The following is a 26,773-nucleotide window of genomic DNA, read 5'->3' as shown; positions in this document are numbered from 1 at the left end:
GAAGAACTGTCTTAGCGGGAGGGTGTGACCACTAATTGGATAACGTGCAAGTACATAGAGCCATGAGAGGTGGGAAACTCAGAAAAAGAGCTGCTCTCTGTAGAGGAAGTTGGAGTACTCAGGACAGAATCCCACCAGAACCAAGACGGCAACTACAGACATGGTAGGAAGCCAGCCACTCGGCAGTGTGGGGAGCAAGGCCAGCTGGCCTCGCAGCCGGTGCTCATGGATTCTTCTGCAAAGGAAGGCCAGCGCATAATGGCATCTTTGTCTCTTGCAGTGTTCTCACAAACACCATTCGGTAAGGAGCTTATGGAGTCTGGGACATTTTATGACATAATGCAAATATCCAGCATTTCTATCAACTTTGAGTTTGGAAATTCCTGTAGCCTGAGGAGAAACAAGTTTTGGAACTAATGCCCAACACAAAAACTGATTACCAGGAAAAACGTTGGCTCTACACTGATGAAAACGAATTATACAAATACGTAACTAAAAGCAACCGCTGGCGACACGTTTTCCCACCAATTTCAAAGTTTAAACAGAAGGTATGCTAAAAATCTCAGAAGTTGCATTGATGGTTTTTTTTTTAATTCTTGAGATAAATTTTATGTTACATGTGTATTGTACTATGATGATTTTTTATTTCCTTTCCATTATGGTTTATCTCAGGATTATTGAACATAATGTCCTGTGCTCTATGGTAGGGCTTTGTTGTTTATCCATTCTGTTTATATTTGTTTTTATCTACTAACCCCAAACTCCCAATCCTTCCTTCCCTCAATCCCTTCCCTGTTGGCAACCCATGTTCTCTATGCCTGTGAATCTGTTTCTGTTTTGTGGATCTGTTTATTTGTGCCATATTTAAAAAAAATTTTTTTGCCTCATCCGTAGCATGTAGAAGTTTCGGGGCCAGGGATTGAAACTGCACCACAGCTCATCTGTTCTGAGAGAAGCTTGGGAGCCTCTGTGAGTCACCAGTTTGTCAGTCCTGTGGGCACGGTTTCATTACTTTGCATAGAAAGTTTTAGAAGTCTTTTCTATAAAAGACCCTTAGGGGGACAGGGCACATGCCACAGAAGTGACCCAAGCCATAGCAGTGACAATGCTGAATCCTTAACCATTAGGCCACCAGGAAACTCTGAAAGACCCTTTTATAGACATAGTAAAATCGGTAAAGTAGTTCAAGCTGCTGCAGTGACAACACCAGATCTTAACCCACTGAACCACCGGGGAACTCCCTTTGTGCCATATTTTAGATTCTGCACATAAGTAATATATGATTTTGGTCTTTCTCTTTCTGACTCACTTCACTTGTTTGATAATCTATAGTCATATCTATGTTGCTGTGAATGGCATTATTCTTTTTCTTGGCCGAGTAGTATTCCGTTGCACACATGTACTACATCTTCTGTACCCATTCATCTGTTGATGGACATTTAGGTTGTTTGCATATCTTGGCTATTGTGAATAATGCTGCTATGAACATAAGGGTGCATATATCCTTTCTATTTATGTGTTTGTTTATATTATAGTTGATTTTCAATGTTGTGCTGCTGAATGTATCTTTCCTATTACAGTTTTGGCTGGATATATGCCCAGGAGTGGGATTGCTGGATCATATGGCAACTCTTTTCAGTTTTTAGAGGAACATCCTCATCCCATTTTCCATCGTGGATGTACCAATTTACATTCCCACCAACAGTGTAGGAGGGTTCCCTTTTCTCCACACCCTCCCCAGCATTTGTTATTTGTAGACTTATTAATGATAGCAATTCTGACCAGTATGAGACAGCACCTCACTGAAGTTTTGATCTGCATTTCTCTAGTTATTAATGATGTTGAACACTTTTTCATGTGCCTGTTGGACATCTGTATGTCTTCTTTAGAGAATGTCTATTTAGGTCTTCTGCCGATATTTGATTGGGTTGTTTTGTTGTTGTTGAATTGTATAAGCTGTGTGTATATTTTGGAAGTTAAGTCCTTGTGGATCACATTGTTTGCAGATATTTTTGTCATTCAGTAGGTTGTCTTTTCATTTTGTTTGTGGTTTCCATTGCTGTGCAAAAGCTTGTAAGTTTGATAAACCCATTTGTTTATTTTCGCTTTCTATTGTCTTGGGAGACTGACCTAAGAAAACATCGGTATGATTTATGTCACAGACTATTCCGCCTCTCTTCTCTTCTAGGAGTTATATAGTGTCATGTCTTACATGTAAGTCTTTAAGCCATTTTGAGTTTTATTTTTGTGTATGGTATTGGCTGGAGTGAAGAGAGGTAAAGTCTAAGACCAGTCATTGATTCACTTAATTATAAATAGGAATTGGGAATGTCAAGTTATCACATCCCGACTCTGGAACAGTCTCTGCCCTGTTACTCAGGAACTCCCCCCTCCCCATAAGATGTATTGTCCCATGTGTTTTCTGAGGCCAGTGTTACAGGGGCTTGTCCCCGCCACTGTTTCCTGCTCTCCCCCTCGTCCCGTGTGTTCCTGCCCCTCCCCAAGGAGGTGATGCTGTCCCCCACTCAGCCCTGGGCCTGGGCAGTCCAGGCTCCCTGTCTTGCCCAGCTCGGCAGTCCAGGGAGGCACCTGCAGCCAGTGAAATGTGCAGGAACAGCGGCTAAGCGACTTCAGGGAGGATCCTCTGCAGTAAAATCACAAGGTACAGAGGGACACCTGCTCCTTCCCGAATGTAACGTCTGCTGGGCGTGTGGCTGTCGTGACGGCAACCGGGTAGGCATCTCAGCCGTGAAGTGAGGGGGCTGAGCCTTGGGGCTACCTACGTGAGGTGACTTCCTTATAACCTAGCCGCATCAAGAGTTCCTGCTGCCTACGGCTCAGGACCCCCTGACAGACGTACTCTCCAGGCTGGGAAATGTTTCTGGAGAGGCGCAGCCCAGCCTCACCTGCTGGGCTTCAGGATGACCCAGCTGTGATCACCCACGAAGATTCACTGCAAGAGAAGTGTTTCCTCAGTGTGACAGCTCGCTCACACACACACACACACACACACACACACACACACTCTCTCCAGATACACACCAAATTATATCAGTACTTAAAAAGAGGAGTTCCTGTTGTGGCTTAGCGATAAGGAACCCAACTAGTACCCATAAGGATGCGGGTTTGATCCCTGGCCTCGCTCAGTGGGTTCAGGATCCGGTATTGCCGTGAGCTGTGGTGTAGATCACAGATACAGCTCGGACCTGGCATTTCTATGGCTGTGGTGTAGGCCGGCAGCTGCAGCTCTGATTCGACCCCTAGCCTGGAATCTTACATATACCACAGGTATGGCCCTAAAAAGAAAAAAAAATTATATATATATATGAAACAAACCACTACCACTGCTTTGCTTTAACAGGTGTTTATTTAGCACCCGCTCTGCACGAGGCACTGTGTTGGTGCCGTGAAGAACATGCAGGTGGACGAGGCGTGGCTCCTGTCCTCTGCAGGCTCACTGTCCAGCATGGGAACTTGGTCATGGACACAAGTGACCGTCACACCAAGGCAGAAAACAAATAATGCTACAAGATTGGCCTCCACCAGGTATTAAGAGAATCCAGAGGAAGAAAATATTACTCTGAGAATAAGAGATTACAGAAGGTGCCCTAGAGAACGTGACAGGTCAGATGTGGATGGGAGAAAACGAAGAGGAAAAAGCAATCCAGGATGACCGCACGCAGAGGCAGAGGCAGAGGCCCGCCTACCACTGCTGATGGAGGTGGTCGGGCCAGGACTCGTCGTGTGGGTCCAGGGCTGGGGAAAGACACCAGCGGGTATGATATGCTCGGCTCCGTGGAGGATGCATCCATCTGTAGCAAAGCTGTAAAAGGAGGTGCTTTGATCTGATCTGTTTTATGAAGCGTAATCTGAGGGTGACAGAGTGACTTTGGGGAAAGAGGCCGGCTTAAAAATGATTACAAGAGTCTGCACAAGCATAACAGGCAGTGACCAGGAGAATGAGATGTTCCAGGTGGGAGGTGGAGACAGAATTGAGAAGATTCAGTGACAACTGACCGTGGGAAAGACGACAGCACTTTTGTACCAAGACGACCATCCACAGAGCCAGGTCAGTCCAGCGGCGGGAAGGGCTGCATTTGGGAAGAGACGGGGGAGGGGCCTGGATGCTGGCGGGCATCCGGGGGTCCGAGGGCGGTCACAAGTTGGAAGGAGAGTTCAGGTAGAGATGGGGTCCCCGCAGGGACGACAGCGGACGTGGTGGGACAGGGCCCACGCAGAGGGTCCCAGGTACAGCCCGGTGCCACGTTTTCTTTCTCACAGGAAATTCCCAGGTACAAGGATGCCTCCCATGGAAGACCTGTTTCTCGCTGTGTTCTCCAACAAGTCCTCATTCTGGGGATTCCGAGCAGGAAATCTGCCTCCACCGCGAAGGGTCATTCTGAAAAGATTTACTCCCGATGAGAGGTTTTTTTTTATTTTTATTTTTTAACTTTTCGTGGTCATTGATTTGGAAGAGTTTTCTGTAATAAAAATATTTTTCTAAGGATTTCAGAAAAGCCAGCGGTGCAGGCCACCCCACTGAGCCTCAGAGCTGGCGGGGAGCGGGGAGCCCAGCACCACCTCCCTTGTTGCTCAGGGACTTGCCTGACATCGCGCACGGCAAGGACGGCAAAGCAGGAGCCCAGGAGAGACCGCAAGCTCCTCTCTTCCTAGGGACAGAGGCTGGCCCTGGGGACCAGATACCATCCAGATACACGGAGAGAAAGGCCCCCAAGTAGGAGGTGAGTGGGTAGGCTGACAGTTAGGCACCTAAGTAGTTAACTGTAAGCAAGAGTGGCTGCGAATAATACATCTATGGTTTTAACTGTTTTTAAAATGGAGAAAAGGAGAAAAAACAGCTTCTGATAGAAAGGCATTTTGGGGGAGTTCCTGTTTTGGCTCAATGGTAACAAACCTGACTAGTATCCAGAGGACGTGGGTTCAACCCGTGGCCTCGCTCAGTGGGTTAAAGATCCAGCGTCGCCATGAGCTGTGGTGTAGGTTGCAGACTTGGCTCGGATCCTGCATTGCTGTGGCTGTGCTGTAGGCCAGTGGCTCTGATTTGACCCCTAGCCTGGGAACCTCCATGTGCCTTGGGTGCAGCCCTTTAAAAAAAAAAAAAAAAAAAAAAAAAGCCTTTTTTGAATATGATCATAACTTTAATTCAACCTGGGTTTTTTGGTTTGTTTTCATTTTTTTGGCCAGGCCAGGGGTCAGATCTGAGCCACAGTTGCACCTACACCACAACTGTAGCAACGCCAGATCCTTTAACCCACTGTTCGGGGCCAGGGATTGAACTTGCATCCTAGGGCTCCAGAGATGCTGCTGACCCTGTTGCACCACAGCGGGAGCCCCCACTCTGGTTTCTGATACAACATCGCTATGGTTGGTGCGTATCCTACAGCGTTTTCCCTAATTTGAGCCTTTTAAAAAACATGCTGTCATTCAATTAATAAAGTTTCTTCCCTACTGCTTAAAAAAAAAGAAAGGCTTTTTATTTGGCCCCACCGGTGCCCTACAGAGCTGAAAGGAAATCACTTGGACTTTCTTGAACTATTAAGCTGTACTTCACCAAAAATCTATTAGACTGCGCTACTGCACATACACCCAGCGAGCGTCACAGCCAGCCACGGCGGCGAAGGTGGCACCTTGGTCGGTGTGGATACGAGAGGAGAGGCAGGTGCAGGCAAAGAACATCAGGGAGCAGCAGACCGTGGATTGTGTTGCCCGTCACAGAAGCAAAATGGCCTGGTGAATTCCCTTCTGAAAAATTAAATGAGACGTTCCAAATGCATCCATTTCCATAGAAGATGGAGAAGACAAGACAATTACGTTTCAGGTATTTAAGTCCCACGTCCACAGGCAGATTCGCAGGAGCCACGTCAGCCTCCTTGTTGATAATCTGGAAATTCACAGCCCAGCCGCTGTTTTAACGAATGACTCCTTTTAATGATTCCCCAGGCCCTGTCGTCTGCCAGTCACACATCTCATCTCAGCCGGAGCCTCAGATTTTCCAAAAGACGTTCTTCTTGTAGAGGACGTAGGCGATGAGCACCCAGAGTGCAGTGGCGACTATGTTCTGCACCAGATGCTCCCTGTGGGACTGGCTGTCCCCCAGCCTCCACTGGAAGGGGAAGTAGTTGGCAAACACCTCGTGGCCCACGTACACCAGGATCGAGTTCATGCCTGGGGAGACACAGCGGTCATCGGTCTCACTCGGGAAATCTGACTTCAGTGAAAAAAGAAAAGGCGCCCGCTTCTGTTACGGGCTACCTCCAAAAGTAAGTGGTGTGTATCTTAGCTACTGAAGTGCAAACTATATCAAGAAAAGTAGCAGAGGCGTTCCCACTGTGGTGCAGCAGAAACGAATCCGATTAGCATCCATGAGGATGCGGGTTCGATCCCTGGCCTCACTCAGCGAGTTAAGGATCTGGCATTGCCACGTGCCGTGGTTTAAGTCACAGATGCGGCTTGGATCCCAAGTCGCAGTGGCTGTAGCGTACGCTGGCAGCTGCAGCTCCGATGAGACCCCTAGCCTGGGAACTTCCACATGCCGTGGATGTGGCCCTAAAAAAAAAAAAAAAAAAAAAGTATTAGAAACTATTCACGTTGGAGATGTAATTGTGGACTATTTAATCTGAAAGGAATGCCAGGATTATTAATTTATAGACCAAAGAGACTATTATTGGACTCGGAGGCTCAGGCGAGTCATGAAATTATCTGCTGCACTCGTCTCAGGCGAAACCCTCGCATCCCTGGGGGCATCTCTCACGCATCAGGTGTAAAGCAGGGCATTTCCATCAGAAAGTGCGGCCCCATTTCTGAAGCCTTCGGAACTGGATGACGTGACTGAAGAAGCCATCGGAGCATTGTTTACGACCCCACAACCTAAATGGTAAAACGAGGGGGTGCTGCCCGGGAACACACCAGGGACACCCTGCTTGGGCCCCCCTCGGACACACCCAGCCCCAGCTGCTTGCAGGTCCCCTCCTCCGCACGGCCTGGGGCAGGGGGCTCACCCGGGTAGAAGAACGGGGTTCCTGTCCACAGTCCCTTCACATCCACAATGGGGTACAGGACCAGCAGGATCAAGAAGGCAGAGGAGCTCAGCGTGGTGACGTAGGAGGTGGACCTGGGGGACAGCGGGCGTCTCAGGGCTCCGGAGAGCACTTCTGACGTCAGCCCAGTTGGATGTGCACATGACACGTCTGCTGTACCTACCAGAGATTTTTGTTCACTGGAATAAAGCCTTCATTTTCAGAAGCTTTCGTCAAAGCAACAGAAATAAGCCCCTGTGAGGGGAGAGAGGTGTTAAAGTTTTTTACATCATCTTAGGAAACAATTGCAGTCACTTTGCTGAACAGCACAAATTGATAGGACATTGTAAATCAATGACAATAAAAAAATTTTTTTAAAAGAAACCACTGTGGTTCACAACTGAAAAATATGAGCCACTAAGTTGCTTGGGGAGGACTGAAAATCGTGCTCGCCATTTTTTTTTAACTGGAAAAACATTTTAAAGTTGTACAACTGAGTTCCCCGTGTGGCTCAGCAGGTTAAGAATCCAACATAGTATCCATGAGGTTGCGGGTTTGATTCCTGGCCTTGCTCAGTGGGTTAAGGATCTGGTGTTGCCATGAGCTGTGGTGTAGGTCGCAGACGCGGCTTGGATCCTGAGTTGCTGTGGCTGTGGCGTAGGCCGGCTACAGCTCTGATTTGACCCCTAGCCTGGGAACCTCCATATGCCACAAGTGCAGCTAAAAAGAAAAATAAATAAAAAATAAATAAATAAATGTTGTACAACTAAAACTATTCTCCAAAAAATACCTCTCCAGCATTGCTCTGAGCTGAAGGTAAACAAACAGATCAATGAGAATGAATCCTGGGAGGAAACCCACCTGCAAGGTCGAGGGTTGAAGGAAGAGCTTTATCTTTTGCTACCTGTGAACCTGTTATCATTGGCCTGGTCCTTCTGGAAAAGGTCCCAGAAACCCACACCCCAGCTCCATTTCTTCGTGCATGCGTGGATTTATTTATAAAACATTTTCCTGAGAATTGGGCTGTAGTTTTTTCCTCTCTGCTACTCAGAGGAAGGCTGTAACAATCATGACGTGACAGCTCTATCCCACTGCTGCCCAGTGTGAAATAAATGTGTGTGAAGAGAAGGAATTTCAGTGAAAAACATGGGTCACTCACCAGAAAACACCCCCAGGCGGCGAATCTGATCAGGATGCCTTTGGTCCGATCCTTGTAATACAAGAGTATTTTCCCTGCCTGCAGAAGAGAACACAGTGTGACCAAGAGACCCGCTTACGGGGTCTTCTTCAGATTCATCCACCATCCTAACCACTCAACAGACAGCCTCAGCTGCAGGTAGTGGGGTCACAAGGAGAGTGAAGGAGGCCCCTGCCTGTGGCTAAGTGCAGGCCGAGAGGCACAGGGACCCCTCGGGAGGGAGGTGGGGGAGGCGTGCAGAGGAGCTGCTGACCCGCTGAGGATATGGGCACGAAGCAGGACCAGCGCTTGGGCAGGATGGAACAGCGAGCACGGAAGCATGTCATACAGGGGGAAACACAGCCTCCCTGAGGTGCTGCGGGTAGTTCAGAAGGGCTGGGGTGGGGAGAGGTGGGCCTGCAGGTCTTACTTTACTTTAAGGCACAAGCTTTCTCCCCTAGGGGAGGGGAGCCAAGGAAAGTCACTTTTTCCCCCCACGTAACAAGGGACCAGCTCAGGCTGGCCTGCTGGATAGTCCCGTCTGGCAGGGACACAGAAGGGGGACAGGGGCAGGGTGGACCTGGAGGCCGGGAAACATTTTTAAAAACAGAAAAATCTGGGCTTGGCATAAAAATCCCCCCAAAGTAGGAATTAGCTTCTGAAAACGCTGAAGAAAGTGTCAATAATAATTTATCGGGGCTCCAATCAAGGTGGTGGAGTAGCACGTGGGACCCGCCTCCTCCCACAAATGCATCCAAAAATGCATCTACTGGTGGAACAGTTCTCCCAGAATACAGAACACCTCCTGCGCACGAGCCGAAGACCTCAAACACCTGAAAGGACAGGAAAGACCTCCACGGAATGCGGTAGGACGGAAGGAAAACAAAAGAGGAAACAGGACGGGACCTGCACCCCTGAGAGGGAGCTAAAGGAGAGGAGAGGTTCCTGTACCCTGGGGAGCCCCCTCACTGCTGGGGGGGTCAGCCGGGACTGAAAGGGCGCTTCAGAGGCTCAGAGGAGAGCTCAACAGCTGAGTTGTGGCGGGTGAGACAGAGACCAGCATGGAAGGCCTGTGCCACCGCCCTGCGCACCCCAGCCTGATAGAAGCATCTGCTAGTACAGAGGTAGTGGGGAGAGGGAGGCTGGAACTTGGGGTGTAGAGGACAGACGGGGGAGAGGACTGGCGTTGGCTGAACAGAGACAGTCTGAAGGGCTGGAGTGTGGTACAGTCGTAACTGGGAGTGTTTACGGAAGAAGCCCAGACTTGTCATAGAGGCAAAGTGCCACTGTTAAGTGGCGCTTGAAGCGGGGGGGGGGGGGGGGGCATAACAGCTTCTTTCTCCCTGGGCCAACCCCTGCCTCCGCAGCTCCGGAGGCAGATGCCACCGGGTTGCTCACATGCACAACACGCACATGGGGGCTGGGCTGGGCCAAGGTCTGAGCTGCTTCTATGGCTCCCACAGCGGGTCCAGATGTGCAAACGACTGCAGCCCTGGGACCTGACTTCAGGAGATCTTTGCTGGTGGCCTTGTGAAAACAATGCAAGGAACACCACGGCCGATTGCTGGCATTCCCATGGTTGGGTGGGTCCAAGGGTGGTGCCAACAACAGTGTACTTTGTGTGCCTGCATAGTGGGAGACAGATGGCACAACAGAGCACACCCACAGGTGAACAGCTCGGGCAGAGGAATACTCAGGGGCTCCTCTCCCGGTGGGAGTGCTCCAATCCCACCTACCTCATGCTCCAGCTCATAAATGTAGCTCAGAAATGGAACTGGGGAATTCTACCCTAAAACTAGGGAACAGATCTGGTCCCTGACAGGGCAGTGAAAACCACAGAGCAAAGAGGAGGTCCTGCTCATATCCACTGCAGGCTCTGGTCACCACACCAGTCACACCTCCTACCAAGGTGATAATGGCCAGCACAAACTGAAGAAAGGAGTGGCAGGCATCCACACTAAAAACAGCTCTTGCAGAGTTCCCGTCGTGGCTCAGTGGTTAACGAATCCGACTAGGAACCATGAGGTTTTGGGTTCGATCCCTGGCCTTGCTCAGTGGGTTAAGGAGTCAGCGTTGCCAGAGCTGTGGTGTAGGTTGCAGACACGGCTCAGATCCTGCATTGCTGTGGCTCTGGCGTAGGCCAGCAGCTACAGCTCTGATTAGACCCCTAGCCTGGGAACCTCCATATGCCACAGGAGTGGCCCTAGAAAGGCAAAAAGACAAAAAAATTTAAAAATTAAAAAAATTAAAACAGCTCTTGCAACAAAAATATTAAACCTACACAGGGACACTCCCCATAAAAATAGCCCTCCAGGACCAGCGTAAATAACTGCTTCCCCTAAACTCATACAGTAAGAAAAATATAAATTAAATGAAGACACATAGGAACCACTCCCAATTAAAAGATCAAAAAATTCCCCTGAAAAAACAATGAAATAGACCTTTCAGTGTGATAGACACTGAGTCCAAACAGGAGATAAAAATACTGAAGGAATTAGGACTATTGATAAAAATGCAGATTACCGTTAAAAAAAAAAAAAAAAAAGGAGCTAGAAATCATGAGGAGCCAAGATAAATTACAAAATTCATTTGCCGAAATGAAAGCTGAGCTAAAGATGATGAATAGCAGAATGAATAATGCAGAAGAACAGATAAGTGATCTGGAAGATAGAATAATAGAAATCATTGAATCAGAATGGTGGACAGAAAGCCAAATGAAAAAGAAAAAAAAAGTCAAAATAATATAAAAAACCTATGGGATAATATAAAGTATGCCAAGCTATGCATAATAGGCATCTCAGAAAGAAAGAAGGAGAAAGGGGGATTGAAAATGTATTTGAAGAAATATGGCTGGAAAAAAAAAAAAAGAAAGAAAGAAATCATGGCTGGAGATCCCACTATAGTGCAACAGGGTCGGCGACATCTGTGGAGAACTGGGACTCAGGTTTGATCCCTGGCCTAGCACAGTGGGTTAAGAATCTGGCATTGCCACAGCTGTTGGAGGGGTCACAACCACAGCTTGAATCTGACCCCTAGCCCAGGAACTCCATATGCCGTGGAGTGGCCAAAAAAGAAATTATGGCTGAAAACTTCCAAATCTAAAGAAGAAAACATCCAGATACAGGAGCCACAGAGGATCCCCAACAAGATGAACCCAAACAGACCCACACCAAGACATACTATAATGAAAATGGCAAAAGTTAAAGAGAGGATTCTAAAGGCATCAAGAGAAAAACAAAGGGTTAGTTACAAGGGCATCCCCATAAGGCTATCAACTTATTTCTCCACAGAAATGTCACAGGACAGAAGGGAGTAAATGGAAGGATACAATCAAAGTTCTGAAAGGGGAAAATCTGCAACCTAGGATATTCTACCTGTCGAGATTATCATTTAGAGTAGAAGGGGAGATAAAGAATTTCTCATACAAGCAAAAACTGAAAGAATACTGCAATATTAAACCTGTCCTACAGGAAATATTGAAAGGTCTTCTCTACATAGAAAAGAAGAAAGAATCTATAGGAAAGAGAAAACCACAATTGGAAAATCCATCACTTACATAAGCCAGTACAAAGATTTGTTGTTGTTGTTGCTTTTTAGGGCTGTACCTGTGGCATATGGAGGTTCCCAGGCTAGGGGTCAAATCAGAGCTACATCTGCCAGCCTTTGCCACAGCCACAGAAACACCAGATCTGAACTGAGCCTGTGACCTACACCACAGTTCATGGCAATGCTGGATCCTTAACCCACTGAGTAACGCCAGGGATCAAACCTGAAACCTCATGGTTCCTAGTTGGATTTCCACTGCACCACAATGGAAACTCCTACAAAGATTTTTTTTAAGAAATCGAAAAATTTCTGTGAAAGTGATGATAACCATGGTGAATAGCAAAAAGATGAAGATGTAAAAGAGGACATCCAAATCATTAATGTAGGGGAGGAAGGAAAGAAAACTTTTTTTTTTCCCTAGAATGGGTTTGAGCCTTTATGACTAAGGCAAGTAGATATAAAAAGGGGTTAACATGCTTAAAAAACAGGTAACCACAAACCAAAAACATACAATAGATTCACAAAAAACAAAAGGAAGAGAACATAAGCATAATACAAAAGAAAATCATCAAGCTGCAAAAGGAAAAAGGGACAAAGAAGAAATATAAAATTAATAGGAAAACAAAGTTTAAAATGGCAATATACATCTATCAATAATTATCTTAAATGTCAATGGACTAAATGACACAATCAAAAGACACAGAGTAGCAGACTGGATTAAAAAACAAAAAACCAAGAGCCTACACTATGCTACCTACAAGAGACCCACCTTAGGGCAAAGGACACACAGATTGAAAATGAGGGGATGGGAAAAGATATTTCACACAAATGGAAATGACAAGAACACAAGGGTTGCAATACTCAGATGAGACACAGGAGACTTTAAAATAAAGGCTGTAAAGAAAGATAAAGAAGGACACTATATAATGATAAAAGGATCAATACATGGAGAGGATGTTATACTTGTCAATATATATGCATCCAATATGGGAGCACCCAAATACATAAAACAAATACTAACACACATAAAGGGAGAAACTGATAGAAATACAATAATAGTAGGAGGCTTTAACATCCCCACTCACATCAATGAACAGATCTTCTAGACAGAAAATCAATAAGGCAACAGAGATCTTAAATAATACACCATAAAACAATTAGACTTGATATCATCAGGACGTTATATCCAAAAAAAGCAAAATACACCTTCTTTTCAAGTGCACATGAAACAGTCTCTAGGATTAACCACTTGCTAGGGCACAAAACAAGCCTCAACAAATTTAAGAGTATAAAAATTATTTCAAGCATCTTTTCTGACCACAACAGCATGAAACTAGAAATCAACCACAGGAAAATACATGAAAAATTAGGAGACTAAAGAGCATGCTACAAAAACAACAACAACGGGGCACTGATGAAATTAAAGAAGAAATTAAAAATGCCTTGAGGCAAATGGCAATTAAAACACAACCATACTACTCAGCCATTAAAAGGAACGAAATAATGGCATTTGCAGCAACATGGATGGACCTAGACATTATCATGCTAAGTGAAGCCAGCCAGACAATGAGACACCAACATCAAATGCTTTCACCGTCCATGTGGAATCTGAAAAAAGGACAGAATTAACTTCTTTGCAGATATTGACTTACAGACTTTTAAAAACTTATGGTCTCCAAATTGCACCTCACAAAATCAAATACTTCGGAATACACCTGACCAAGGAGGTAAAGGACCTATATGCCGAGAACTATAAAACTTTAATCAAAGAAATCAAAGAAGATGTAAACAAATGGATTGGGAAAATCATTATTGTAAAAATGGCCATACTACCCAAAGCAATCTACAGATTCAATGCAATCCCTATCAAATTACCCATGACATTGTTCACAGAACTAGAACAAACAATCCAAACATTTATATGGAACCACAAAAGACCCAGAATCGCCAAAGCAATCCTGAGAAACAAAAACCAAGCAGGAGGCATAACTCTCCCAGACTTCAAGAAATACTACAAAGCCACAGTCATCAAAACAGTGTGGTACTGCTATCAAAACAGACAGACAGACCAATGGAACAGAATAGAGAATCTGGAAATAAACCCTGACACCTATGGTCAATTAACAAGGGAGGCAAGAACATAAAATGGGAAAGTCTATTCAGCAAGCATTGCTGGGAAACCTGGACAGCTGCATGCAAAGCAATGGAACTAGAACACACCCTCACACCATGCACAAAAGTAAACTCAAAATGGCTGAAAGACTTAAATACATGACAGGACACCATCAAACTCCTAGAAGAAAACAGAGGCAAAACACTCTCTGACATCAACATCATGAATATTTTCTCAGGTTATTCTCCCAAAGCAATAGAAATTAGAGCAAAAATAAACCCATGGGACCTCATCAAACTGAAAAGCTTTTGCACAGCAAAGGAAACCAAAAAGAAAACAAAAAGACAACTTACAGAATGGGAGAAAATAGTGTCAAATGATGCAACTGACAAGGGCTTAATCTCTAGAATATATAAGCAATTTATACAACTCAACAGCAAAAAAGCCAATCAACCAATGGAAAAATGGGCAAAAGACCTGAATAGACATTTCTCCAAAGAAGATATACAGATGGCCAACAAACACATGAAAAAATGCTCAACATCGCTGATTATAAGAGAAATGCAAATCAAAACTACCATGAGATACCACCTCACACCAGTCAGAATGGCCATCATTAATAAATCCACAAATAACAAGTGCTGGAGGAGCTGTGGAGAAAAGGGAACCCTCCTGCACTGTTGGTGGGAATGTAAACTGGTACAGCTGCTATGGAGAACAGTTTGGAGATACCTTAGAAATCTATACATAGAACTTCCATATGACCCCGCAATCCCACTCTTGGGCGTCTATCCGGACAAAACTCTACTTAAAAGAGACACGTGCACCCACATGTTCATTGCAGCACTATTCACAATAGCCAGGACGTGGAAACAACCCAAATGTCCATCGACAGATGATTGGATTCAGAAGATGTGGTATATATACACAATGGAATACTACTCAGCCATAAAAAAGAATGACATCATGCCATTTGCAGCAACATGGATGGAGCTAGAGACTCTCATACTGAGTGAAATGAGTCAGAAAGACAAAGACAAATACCATATGATATCACTTATAACTGGAATCTAATATCCAGCACAAATGAACATCTCCTCAGAAAAGAAAATCATGGACTTGGAGAAGAGACTTGTGGTTGCCCGATGGGAGGGGGAGGGAGTGGGAGGGATCAGGAGCTTGGGCTTATCAGACACAACTTAGAATAGATTTACAAGGAGATCCTGCTGAATAGCATTGAGAAATTTGTTTAGATACTCATGCTGCAACAGAACAAAGGGTGGGGGGAAAAAAATGTAATTGTAATGTATACATGTAAGGATAACCTGACCCCCTTGCTGTACAGTGGGAAAATAAAAAAATTTAAAATAAATAAATAAATAAATAAATTTTAAAAAATTAAAAAAAATAAAAACTTATGGTCTCCAATCCGGAATACCTAGAAAAAGGGCTGACACCTAATAAACTGGTACTAAAAGTCAAACAAAGCAAAACAAAAAAAACTTATGGTCTTCAAAGGAGACAGTTTGGGAGGGTGGGGGGATGCCCAGGGGTTGTAGGTTGGAAATCCTATAAAATTGGATTGTGAAGATCATTGTACAACTATAAATGTAATAAATTCATTGAGTAAAAAAAAAAATAAAAACACAAACACAACCATACAAGATCTATGGGATGCAGCAAATTATAAACACAATTTATCAGGCCTGAAATACACAGAAGATATGCTTCCAATTACTTATTTTAATCAAATGGTTTTGCAATTAGTGATAAATCAGTCATCCCTAACTGTCAGAAAAGTGCATCTGAAGGAAACAAATACCTGAACTCCTAAATATGCCATCAAGATGGAGTTGATGGTCCCCAGGATGCCTTCAGGGTCGTAGGCCACCTTGGTGTGATAAAGCACCTGAACAAGAACAAAAAGGCAGCCCTGGCTGCAGCAGCACACAAGCAACTTGGAGGCAAAATACAAACACAGGTGCCCCCAGACTCCACAGGTTTGTTTTTGATGCAGAAATTCATTGTCCACTTGTGGGAATTACAGGCAGAATGCTTTTTTTTTTTTTTTTAACAATGATTCCAGCCAAGAACGTGTATGGCATGTGACACTCAGGAAGGGAACAGAGATGTGAGCCTGGCCCAGCACAGCCACCTCAGCTTCCGGGGGCTCAGGAGATAGCGCTGGGCCCCGCACCCCCCAAATGATGCCTCTCTAACCAGGATAGAACATGTCTAATTTTTAGGTTTAGTCTTTGTGGTCAACCCCACTGTAACATCAACAGCTTCCTTTCTTCTTTTAAGCAAATAACATTCAAAAATACATTCATATTGGAATTCCCATCATGGCTCTGCAATAATGAACCTGACGAGTATCCATGAGGACATGGGTTCGATCCCTGGCCTCACTCAGTGGGTTAAGGATGCAGCGTTGCCGTGAACTGTGGTGTAGGTTGCAGACGCAGCTTGGACCCTGTGTTGCTGTGGCTGAGGCATAGGCCGGCAGCTGCAGCTCCAATTCAACCCCTAGCCTGGGAACTTCCATGTGCAGCGGGAGCGGCCCTAAAAAGAGGGAAAAAAAAAATCCATATTATTTTATTATTAAAAAAAAGTGTTACTGTAGAAACTGTAGAAATCTGGAACTACACATTATAGTGAATGCCAGGGGACAGGGGGCATTATGGCACCACACTGCTACCCCCCCACCCTCCCCTTCAAGGACTATGGCAGCCACAGCCACCAGAGGGGACTAATGGCCTGAAGCTCTCAGCCACCTCTGGCTTTGTCCCTGCTGACGACAGCTGCCTCTGCAGGAGGTACCACCTTGCTGGGACAGCTCACATCCAACCCAGGATGTCAAGGGCCGGACCCCTCGCCCCACTGACAGCAATTCTGAGGGGCCACCCCATCCCCCAGGAGACCAAGCAGGGCCTTCATTGCCAGGTGCCAACCCCAAAGCACCACCTGGCAAACCTCCCACAGGGAAGGTCTGCCCCAGGACCTGAGATGTCCAGGGAGGCACTAGGCTCCATGCTGGATGCCACACATTCTCACTTTAAAAGCCAACGAAAGGTTTCCATTCTGCCCACAACCTGCATTAAATTGACATCTCTAGAGTCGGTCAGCTTTGGAGTTCCCTGGTGGCCTAGCAGTTAAGGACTTAGCATTGTCACTGCTGTGACTCGGGTTCAGTCCCTGGCCCGGGAACTTCCTCGTGCCACAACCATGGCAAAATAAATAAATGAATAAATAAAGTCAGCCAACTCTGCGGAAAAGATTGGTTCCCATCCCGTTCTACTTCATGGACCAGCTCCAAGTTGGCCCTTTCTCCCCAGAGCCCCTAAGCCCCCAGCTCCGAGGACGAGGCGGGCCACTCACCGCCGGGGAAGGGTGCTGGTAAAGGTGGTCGTCCCCCAGAAGCAGGCGGTCAATGTAGCCAGCAGCTCCTCCGGTACAATTTGGATACTTGCCCAGGTCGCCAATGCCGCCGGGGCCCAGGTAACCCCTGGGGGATCGAGAACACGAACTTCACCAGCCAGACTTCCGAAGGGAGGAGGGGACACGCTGGCGATCTGCACAGGCCACCAGAGACCCGTGCATACCTGGCAACCCGACGACCCCCGGGCGCCCCTGACTGGACAGCAGCCCACACGGAAAGGCCCAGGAGAGACCCGGCTTCCTCCACACGACTCCCAAAACCTCACAGAGACAGTCCTCCCACAGGCACCAGCCTCCCTCCCACACGAGGCACATCTCAGGAGCAGAGAAGAAGCGAACTCTGGACGTGGGAGCCCTGACCCCACAAGCCAGGGGCTCTGACTCGGCAGAAAATGACATGCAGAAAGGGCATCCCCACGGGCTCACTCACGTTGGGCAGCCGGGAACAGGTAAGAAGAACGTCAAGGCCAGCCAAACGCCTTCCAGCACCAGCACAAAGAGCCACTGGGGCCAACTGGATGTGACGTCCAGCAGAGAAAAGCAGCTTCTCTCCTGACCAGGGCCGCGGGGTGGGGACGGGGGGCAGGAGGATAAAACACATGTGAACTAAAGGCAGGTGGAACGGGTGTGAACTCACACACAGCACGCGTACTGGGAAATTGCCAGGCATGCTTCTCTCGGCCCTTACGGCAGTAACACAAACTAGCTGCATGTTTGTTTCACATGTAGTATGTGGTCTAGAGGTTCCAGCTCTATGAAACATCACAGTGGAATGTCAGGTAAGAAATCAGTGGACAGGAGTTCCCTGGTGGCTCAGTGGGCCAAGGATCCGGCATTGTCACTGCTGCGGCACAGGTTCAGGTTCAATCCCTAGCCCAGAAACTTCCACTGCTGAGGGTGTGGCTAAAAAACAAAAAATCGCAATTCTACTCCTATACCCAAGATATTTGAAAAGAGATGTTCATACAAAATCCTGTACATGAATGGACAGGGAATCATTACTCACAACAGTCAAAAGGTGGAGACAAGTCAGATATCCATCAACTGATGAATGGATACAAAATGTGGTATATTCATAAAATGGACTATTATTCAGGAATAAAAAGAAATCAGGCACTGATGGCATAACATGGATAAACCTTGAAAAATATCATGTTAAAGGAAAAAAAAAAACAGAATCAAAAAGCTACCTACAATTCTAGTGTATGAAAGGTCCAGAATAGGAAGCCCCGGAGACAGAAAGTAGATCAGGGGTTCCCCAGGGGTGGGAGACCTGGGCGCTGGGGAGCAACTGGTAGTGAGGACAGGGTATTTTGGAGGGTAATGAAAATGTTCTAGAATCAGACAGTAGCGATGACTGACTCTGAATATACTGAATTCCACTCAACTTTACACCTCAAATGTGTGAGTTTTATGGTATGTGAATTATATCTCAATAACCCCCTTTTTTTTTTTTTGGCTTTTCTTTTCAAAAAAAAAAAAAACAGATCTTAGTTTCACTGATCTTTCCTATTGATTTTCTGGTCTCTATTTCATTTATTTCTCCTCTGATCTTTATTATTTCCTTCCTTCTATCCCTACCTCAGCTCCTTCCCTCCAAGTTAAACCTTGGCAGCACTTTATAGACACAAAAACATTCCCAGAGTCTGTGTATCTTGTACCACAAAGAAATGTAAAAATGGGCAGAAACGCCCCTAAGAGGCTGAACCAGCAAACCAGACGTGATGTTATTTAATGTCATCAAAATGCACTTGATTAAAAGAAACAAACATTTATTAGGAGGGTAGCTCTCATGTTATGTGCTTTCTACCACAATAAAAAAAGACTGACATAGGAGTTCCCTGGTGGCCTAGCAGTTAAGGATCTGGCATTGTCACTACTGTGGCATGGGTCCAGTCCCTGGCCTAGGAACTTCTGCATGCCACGGGCATGGCCAAAAAAAACTGATATAATCTTTTTATATTAAGTATTAAGTAAAAATAACTAATTGAAGGAGTTCCCACTGTGGCACAGAGGACGAAGAACCTGACTGCAGCAGCTCGGATTCAATCCCTGGCCTGGGAACTTCCACACATCATGGATGCGGCCAGGAAAAAAAAAACAAAACTGGAGTTCCCACTGTAACTCAGCAATAACAAACCAGACTGGTATCCATGAAGATGTGGGTTCAATCCCTGGCCTTGCTCAGTGGGTTAAGGATCCGCTATTGCCTGAGTCTCGGACGCAGCTCGGATCTGGCATTGCTGTTCCTGTGGCCTAGGCTGGCAGTTGCAGTTCCAATTCAACCCCTAGCCTGGGAACTTCCATATGCTGTGGGTGGGGCCCTAAAAAAAAAAAAAAGAAAGAAAGAAAAAAGAAAAACTAACTGAAGAAGAGAAAAAAGAATGCTTTTGACTAACAGAGTCTGGTAGGCTCATCTTGCAGTCAGAGCTGAAGTTCTAACAGCTCTACAGGGACACTCCCCCCTTGTTGAAAGCAGGGTTTCTCACCGAGGCGCAGCTCTCAGGCACAGGCTTGGCAAAGAGCAGCTCCAACACCGCGACCACAAAGTAGGTCACCCCCAGCCGCTGGAGCACGCCGGGGATGCGTGCCTTCTCCCAGGACACTGCAGGGGATACCAGAAGGGGGTGTGAGCCAGCCTCCTCGCTTCCCCCCACCTCCCCCTAAGGGAAGAGAACTCCTCATGTGCCCTATGTCTTTTTCAGCTCCTGAAGGTGGAAGCCACGTGGTCAGGAGCTCGAACACCCAGGAGCGGGCCAGCGGGAGGCTGGGCTGAGAGCAAGGATCCTGCTTGGTTTGGGGATAAAATGGGGATGCCCCCAGCCCTTAAGTCACCCCCTGGCCTTTGCCATCAGCAGTGTGCATTCAACTCCCGCCATCCAGCAGCAACCCACAGACCCAGCGCAAGTCAGGTACCCACAGCCCTGCGAGTCACCCTCTGAGGACCTCCACATGGGTCTTGCTGGGAGCACCCGCCCACTCTCTGAAGAGCCATCACGTCAGCTTTTCTGTGCCCCCTCCCCTTAAAACCTCACCCCCTCTTCTTCTCTAAAGTCTGGTGCCTTCTGTGTGACAGGTTCATCTGGCCACCAGCTGGGTAACTTTGTCCTCTCTTGCTAATGACACTGTCAGTCCCTTGAGGACAGTGACTAGCGTCCTCCTGGATCCTGACACTGGTCCCAAGCACAGGGCTCACATCCTCCCCGCAGCTCCCTGTGCCTCCCACACGCTCGGACAATGACAGAGATGTCACTCCTTCCTGGCGGCCGGGGGAGTCCAGGTGATGAGCAGGTGGGCTTGTGAACAAAATAACAAAACCCCAGCGTGGGAGGGGGGTCTGAGCTCCAGCAGCCTAGTCTGGTCCCTACCCTGCCGGCCACCACTACACTCGGAGGGAGCCCTCACTCGCCCCCTGTCGCGCAGTCTCCCTTTGTACAAATGAAGGGTGTGAGGGACTCAGACGCACCTCCTGGGTCTAAAATTCCAAGACAGTAATACCCCAAGTCGGGGAGTTCCCTTTGTGGCTCAGCGGAAACCAATCTGACTAGTATCCATGAAGACACAGGTTTGATCCCCGGCTTCGCTCAGTGGGTCAGGGATCCGGTGTTGCCGTGAACTGTGGTGTAGGTCACAGACATGGCTTGGGTTTGATGTTGCTGTGGCTGTGACGTAGGCCAGCAGCTGTAGCTCTGATTTGACCCCTAGCCTCCGAACTTCCAATATGCCCTGGATGCAGCACTAAAAAGACAAACAAACAAAAAAAATGCCCGCAGTCACACATGCATTATATATACTTTTCTGTTAACTGTTCTTTTGGCAGGTCCCTGAGATGCAGGAACCACATCTCTTTCAAATTATAACATGTATCTCCCCCATTTCAACCTGAATCTATTCTGACAGAGGGGAAAAGATACTTACGTGGACCAAGGCAGTAGTTGGGGTTCACAATGATGATTCCGATGCAGATTAACAGGAAACTCCTCCACACAATTTTCCCCAGCAATCTGAACTTGGAACATCCCCGCTGCAGGATGGAAGTCATCGACAGGAAAATCGAAGTTCCCATGATAAATACAAACCTACAACGACAACAGCTGTTACTAGGTGGACACTTCCAGTTGCTTCTGTCTCTGCATTATCGGTGTTTTATAACCCACTGCACAGGAGAAGCAACATGTGATTTTTTTTTTTAAGGAATCAATCACTGGAACAACATCAGGGAGTTCCCTGGTGGCTCAGTGGGTTGAGGATCTGGTGTCACTGCTGTGGCACAGGTCCAATACCTGGCCCAGGAACTTCTGCATGTCATGGCCCAGCCAAAAAAATAAGTAAATAAACAAAAACAGAAATATCATCAGGTGAGCAGAGGGGGAAGAATCACACATTGGGCTGCTGTGCACCTTCATATCCTGTCTTAGGAGGAAACCCTTCGGAACTCAGTGCAGTTTCCAGGAACAACCCTCCCATTTGGTCACCAAAGACAGGCTGCTATGGGGAGTTCCCACTGTGGCTCAATGGAAATGAATCCGACTAGTATCCATGAGGACGTGGGTTGAATTTCTGGCCTCACTCAGAGGGTTAAGGATCCAGCATTGCCGTGAGCTGTGGTGTAGGTTGCAGACTTAGCTCAGATCTGGGCTTGCTGTGGCTGTGGAGCAGACCAGCTGCTGCAGCTCCGATTCGACCACTAGCCTGGGAACTTCCACATGCTGCAGGTACGGCCCTTAAAAAAAAAAAAAAGCAAAAAATAAATAAATAAAAATAAATTGTAACTTACTACTGTCACAGCTTGTCACATAGTTCTCAGAATTCCCTGATACCAATACACTGCCTTTTCTTTAGGAGAGATGATTCTTACACTTATTTATCAAGATTAGTGGTTTTAACTACACATTGAGAATTCCTGATTTCCTACAAGATGCCAGGAGCTTGTCTATCACCTCCACACTAACAAAATGTTTCCACCAAAGTCACTCCTCTTTTATTTGCACATGTCATATAAGCGTGAGGCCAAGCGGGAGTGTGCTTCTGGAGCACGGCTTCCAGCAGGACCTGATAACCTGTGGGCAGCACAGGCCTGTGGCCCGGAACTCAGGGCTACCGTGGGGAAAGTCCAGCATCAGCTGAAAACAAAACCCTACAGACGGGCCGCAAAGAGCAGGTGGCGGATTTGCAACTCACCACGGGAAGACGAGGTCAGCCACGGTCAGTCCTGTGGAAACACAGGCAGGTGGTGAGCAAAGGACCTGAACATGGGTGATTCCTCCCCTGGGTGGCTTCCTGCTCCCACTGAGGGGGAGGGACTCCTGAGAGCCCGGAGTTGGACACCAGGCGGAAGTGTGCAGACAGTGTGCTTTTTTTTCCCATTTTTTTTCTTTTTGGGCTGCCCCATAGCATATGGAGTTCCCAGGCCAGGGATCAGATCAGAGCCGCAATTGTGACCTAAGCCACAGCTGCATGGATCCTTAACCCACTGTGCCGGGCTGGGGATCAAACCTGTGTCCTAGAGCTCCCAAGATGCTGGCGATCCCGCTGCGCCGCAGCGGGAGCCCCAGCAGTGTGCTATCTTAAGCAGCGCTATTCAAAATCCATCCTAGGGAGCTCCCCGGTGGCCCAGTGGTTAAGATTCGGTGTTGTCACTGCTGTGGCTCAAGTTCAATCTGTGGCCCAGGAATTCCCACCTGCCAAGGGCACAGTCAAAACAAACAGAAATCCATCCTAAACTGACCACCGAGCCATATTCACAGCCCAGCCCACAACACCCCAGGGGGACCATGAGCAGGACGCCCGTGCGGCTACCCTATAAAGCAACAGAGACGTGCTCCTGGGGCTGGTACGGGTGACTAGGACGGCTCGGCTGCAGGTGACACATGCTGCTCACCAGGTGCCCTCATGATACAAACAGACACTGAAAGAGCAAGAAACTACCGTTTCTAAGGCAAATCCAGACAGAACGAGGGCCATTTACAACCTAGTTCCTTCTGTAGAGCCCTGTGGCTCCACAGACAAGAACTTCCAAGACTCAGCTATACTGAAGCATCTCCGAGCCAGACACCCAGAAGGACAAAACCGAAAGCTGACTGAATGATCTCAGAGGCCTCCCGTGGGGACTGCTCTCTGGAGCTCTGGCGGGTGCCCAGGGGTTCTCCCACCCACTGTGCTTGGGGCCCCACGTGAGTAAGGCTCCCTCTAAGCAGCATCTTACCATTCCAGCTGGCATGCTTGAAGTACCAGTACTTCCCCCCTCCGTAGTTGACAAACACCATGAGGATGAGCGCTATCCTGCAAAGCAGACAGAGACGTGCTCTCAGGGCTGGTGTGGGTGACAACGATGGCCCAGCTGCAGGCGACACGTTCGGCTCACTATGTGTCGTCACGATACAAGCAGACACCGAAAGAGCGAGAAACTACCACTTTGAATCACTAGTTAGGGCCCCACACTAAAGTGCTGCTGCAACATTTCCAACATGGTTATCTTTTTTTCTTCTTTTCAGGGCCACACCTGCGGCATACGGAAGCTCCTGGGCCAGGGGTTGAAGCGGAGCTACAGCTGAGGCCCGTGCCACATCCAAAGCAATGCGGGATCTGAGCTGTGGCGTGACCTACACTGCAGCTCATGGCAATGCCAAATCCTTTAACCCACTGAGTGAGGCCAAGGATGGAACCCACATCCTCACTGATACTAGTCAGGAGTCAAGTTCTTAACCCACTGAGCCACAACGGGAACTCCTAGACATGACGTCTTAAGAAAACTTTATGCTGACACTAAACCACGTAACTTGAAAACAGCAAAGCATTCCCCATCACTCCGTTTTGTGCTAATTCTTTGGGTGTCTCGGGTTAAAGACCTGTAGCAGGAGGGGACAGTCTTTAGGGTCAAGCCCTCGGCCCCTCTCTCTTAGGAGCCATTCACCCTGAGACAAGCCTCCTATCAGTTCTCTGTGAAGGAGGGAGACCCCTAACCCGGGGGCCAGAGGCAACACGATGGTGAGTAACATGCATCACAGCCCCTAACTGATCCTTGAAACATCTTTGGCACTTAATTAATGTCAGCTCCTGTCCACCTGTGAGCATCTCTGAACGAAAGAGGACGATAGATTCTGCAGGAGTTCCCGTTGCGGGTCAGCAGGTTAGGAACCTGACGTAGTGTTCATGAGGATGTGGGTTCGATCCCTGGCCTCACTCAGTGGGTTAAGGATCTGGCATTGCTACAAGCTGCAGAGTAGGTCAAAGATGCAGCTCAGGAGTTCCTGTCGTGACTCAGTGGTTAACGAATCTGATTAGGAACATGAGGTTGCGGGTTCAATCCCTGGCCTCGCTCAGTGGGTTAAGGATCTGGCATTGCCGTGAGCTGTGGTGTAGGTCGCAGACACAACTTGGATCCCGTGTTGCTGTGGCTCTGGAGTAGGCTGGCGGCTGCGGCTCTGATTGGACCCCTAGCCTGGGAACCTCCATACGCCAAGGGTGCAGCCCTAAAAAGACAAAAAAAAAAAAAAAGATGCAGCTCAGATCCTGTGATGTAGGCCTGCAGCTGCAGCTCCAATTCAACTCCTAGTCTGAGAACTTCCATATGCCACAGATGCAGCCCTGAAAAGTAAATAAATAAATAAATAATAAAATAGATTCTGCATATGCTGTTGTATGACACTAATTCTGCAGAACATGGGGAACAAAGACCTTAATGCATCAGTGGGGTGATTTGCAGGAACTCTGGAGCCCAACTGCCAGGATTCAAAACCCACCTAGTTCCTGAGGGACCTCAGGCAAGTTACACAGTGTTGCCGTGAGCTGTGCTGTCGGTCGCAGATGTGGCTCGGATCCTGCGTTGCTGTGGCTCTGGGTAGGCCGGCAGCTACAGCTCTGATTCAACTCCTAGCCTGGGAACCTCCATATGCCGCGGGAGCGGCCCTAGAAAAGGCAAAAAGACAAAAAAAAAGAATACTTCAAGTCCCTGTTGTGGCTCAGCAGTAATGAACTCGACTAGTATCCATAAGGACACAGGTTTGAACCCTGGCCTCACTCAGTGAGTTAAGGATCCAGTGTTGCAGTGAGCCGTGGTGTAGGTCACAGACAAGGCTCGGATCTGGTGTGGCTGTGGCTGTGGTGGAGGCTGGGAACTTCCATATTCAACCTCTAGCCTGGGAACCTCCATATGCTGTGGGTACAGCCCTAAAAAAAAAAAAAAAAAAAAAAAGACTACGTACCTCATAGGATCCCTAAGAGATAAAATAAACGAGGACAAGTTGGAGTGGGGCCGGGCACACAGGGAGGACCCGCTGTCAGCCATCGCTAGGACTAGTATCATTACTGAGGTTGGTCCCTGGCTTCAGGGACACACCAGGAGCACTCAGGGCTCTGGGAAGGCTGGCCCAGAGCTCTCAGGTTGTCACAGGGTCTACAAGGCCTCAGTGGGTAGGAACAGATGACTTGGCACCTACGTATTTCTTTTTAGGCATACAGTTATAGGCTTTCTGTTCAGAGTTCGGTCCTGGCCTTCATCCTCAACCCAGAATTAGAGAGTAACAGCTATCCCCTGTGACTCTGGGTCTGCTACCCAAAGGGCCTGACGTTCCAGCTGCCTGGCCAGTGCGGGTGAGGAAGAGGGCGGCCACCTGCCCACACATGGGCCCACAGGAAGCTCTGTACTAACGTGAGAGGCTTCTCAGGTCCCCATGGAGCCTATTCTGGCCCCCCCACCCCCCTGTTCCTGCCTAGGGACATGTCACACAGGCTCTTGGGACAGCTTCCAAGTCAGGAGCAGCTGCTGATTTATCTCTACAGCAGGAACTCCTTTCTAGCCCAGAAAGTAAACGATTCATCAAATGCCTTAGGTTGGCAGTGTGCGTATGTGTGAACCTGCCACCTGAGGTGGCCTGTGCCCCGCCGCCCGCTGGGTCCCCAGGGGCCCCACGTACCCCCGGAATGTGTCCACGCAGCGGAGGCGCAGTGGGGCCGCCGACAGTCGCCAGGCCTCGGGTTGAGGGTCAGCTGCCCTGCTTGGAGAGCCCAGCTCCTTCCAGAAAAGGGGAGAAAGACTAGACGGTTCAGAATGCTAAAGTGTCAACTACACTTTTCTGGTTTATTAGGGAAGAAATGAGCAAAGTGGAAGGCAAGGATGGCTCTTCTGGACAACACTGTAGTTTGCTTCTGTAAGACTCCGCCTAGAGGTTTGGTTTTTCACCTTATTTGGTTTTGTGCCTCCTGCTGACCTGGCAGTGGCCAAGCCGATCAACGACCACAAGGGACATCAGGAACAAGGTAAGAGCAAGTATGGCCGTAAATGGACATAAATATGGCCACAGGAAATGATTAACACAAAAAACATGTTCGGTCGCCACAGCAGGCCATCACTTTTATAGATTTTTTTTCTGGCCATGCCCGTGGCATGCAGAAGTTCCTAGGCCTGGCGCTTCCACTGTGGCTCAGCAGATTAAGAACCCAACATAGTGTCTGTGAAGATGC

The 26,773-nt window shown here is 47.7% G+C and overlaps 1 protein-coding gene and 1 long non-coding RNA gene across 4 annotated transcripts in view; one reads left to right on the top strand and one right to left on the bottom strand.

Annotated features, from left to right (window-relative positions):
* The first annotated feature begins 80 nt into the window (after window positions 1-80).
* Window positions 81-7,218, top strand: LOC146395149 (uncharacterized). The gene is made up of 4 exons (XR_014832760.1): window positions 81-163; window positions 281-548; window positions 3,362-4,069; window positions 4,282-7,218. It is a non-coding gene; the product is annotated as an uncharacterized LOC146395149 (long non-coding RNA).
* The window catches only part of HGSNAT (heparan-alpha-glucosaminide N-acetyltransferase), a 47,570-nt gene continuing 24,145 nt past the window's right edge, over window positions 3,349-26,773 (bottom strand). For 2 of the 3 annotated variants that reach the window (XM_085004378.1, XM_085004379.1), the window contains exons 7-18: window positions 26,227-26,324; window positions 23,517-23,593; window positions 22,493-22,523; window positions 21,230-21,390; window positions 19,801-19,916; window positions 17,742-17,863; window positions 17,252-17,378; window positions 15,696-15,782; window positions 8,197-8,274; window positions 7,222-7,292; window positions 7,020-7,132; window positions 3,349-6,186 (exon numbers count right to left, since the gene is read on the bottom strand). In XM_085004378.1, the coding sequence (XP_084860504.1) occupies window positions 6,005-6,186; window positions 7,020-7,132; window positions 7,222-7,292; window positions 8,197-8,274; window positions 15,696-15,782; window positions 17,252-17,378; window positions 17,742-17,863; window positions 19,801-19,916; window positions 21,230-21,390; window positions 22,493-22,523; window positions 23,517-23,593; window positions 26,227-26,324 (1,263 nt within the window). In that variant the 3' untranslated portion in view covers window positions 3,349-6,004. The other variant, XR_014832740.1, reaches the window with a different exon arrangement.

This window comes from Sus scrofa, chromosome 17 (assembly GCF_054392235.1).
Source record: "Sus scrofa isolate SSC_HxYL_T2T_F1_AM1 chromosome 17, Sscrofa_HxYL_maternal_Yorkshire_Landrace_v2.0, whole genome shotgun sequence".
Taxonomy (NCBI): domain Eukaryota; kingdom Metazoa; phylum Chordata; class Mammalia; order Artiodactyla; family Suidae; genus Sus; species Sus scrofa.
Note: the sequence above shows the minus strand (reverse complement) of the source record. Positions and strands in the feature narration are given on the sequence as shown.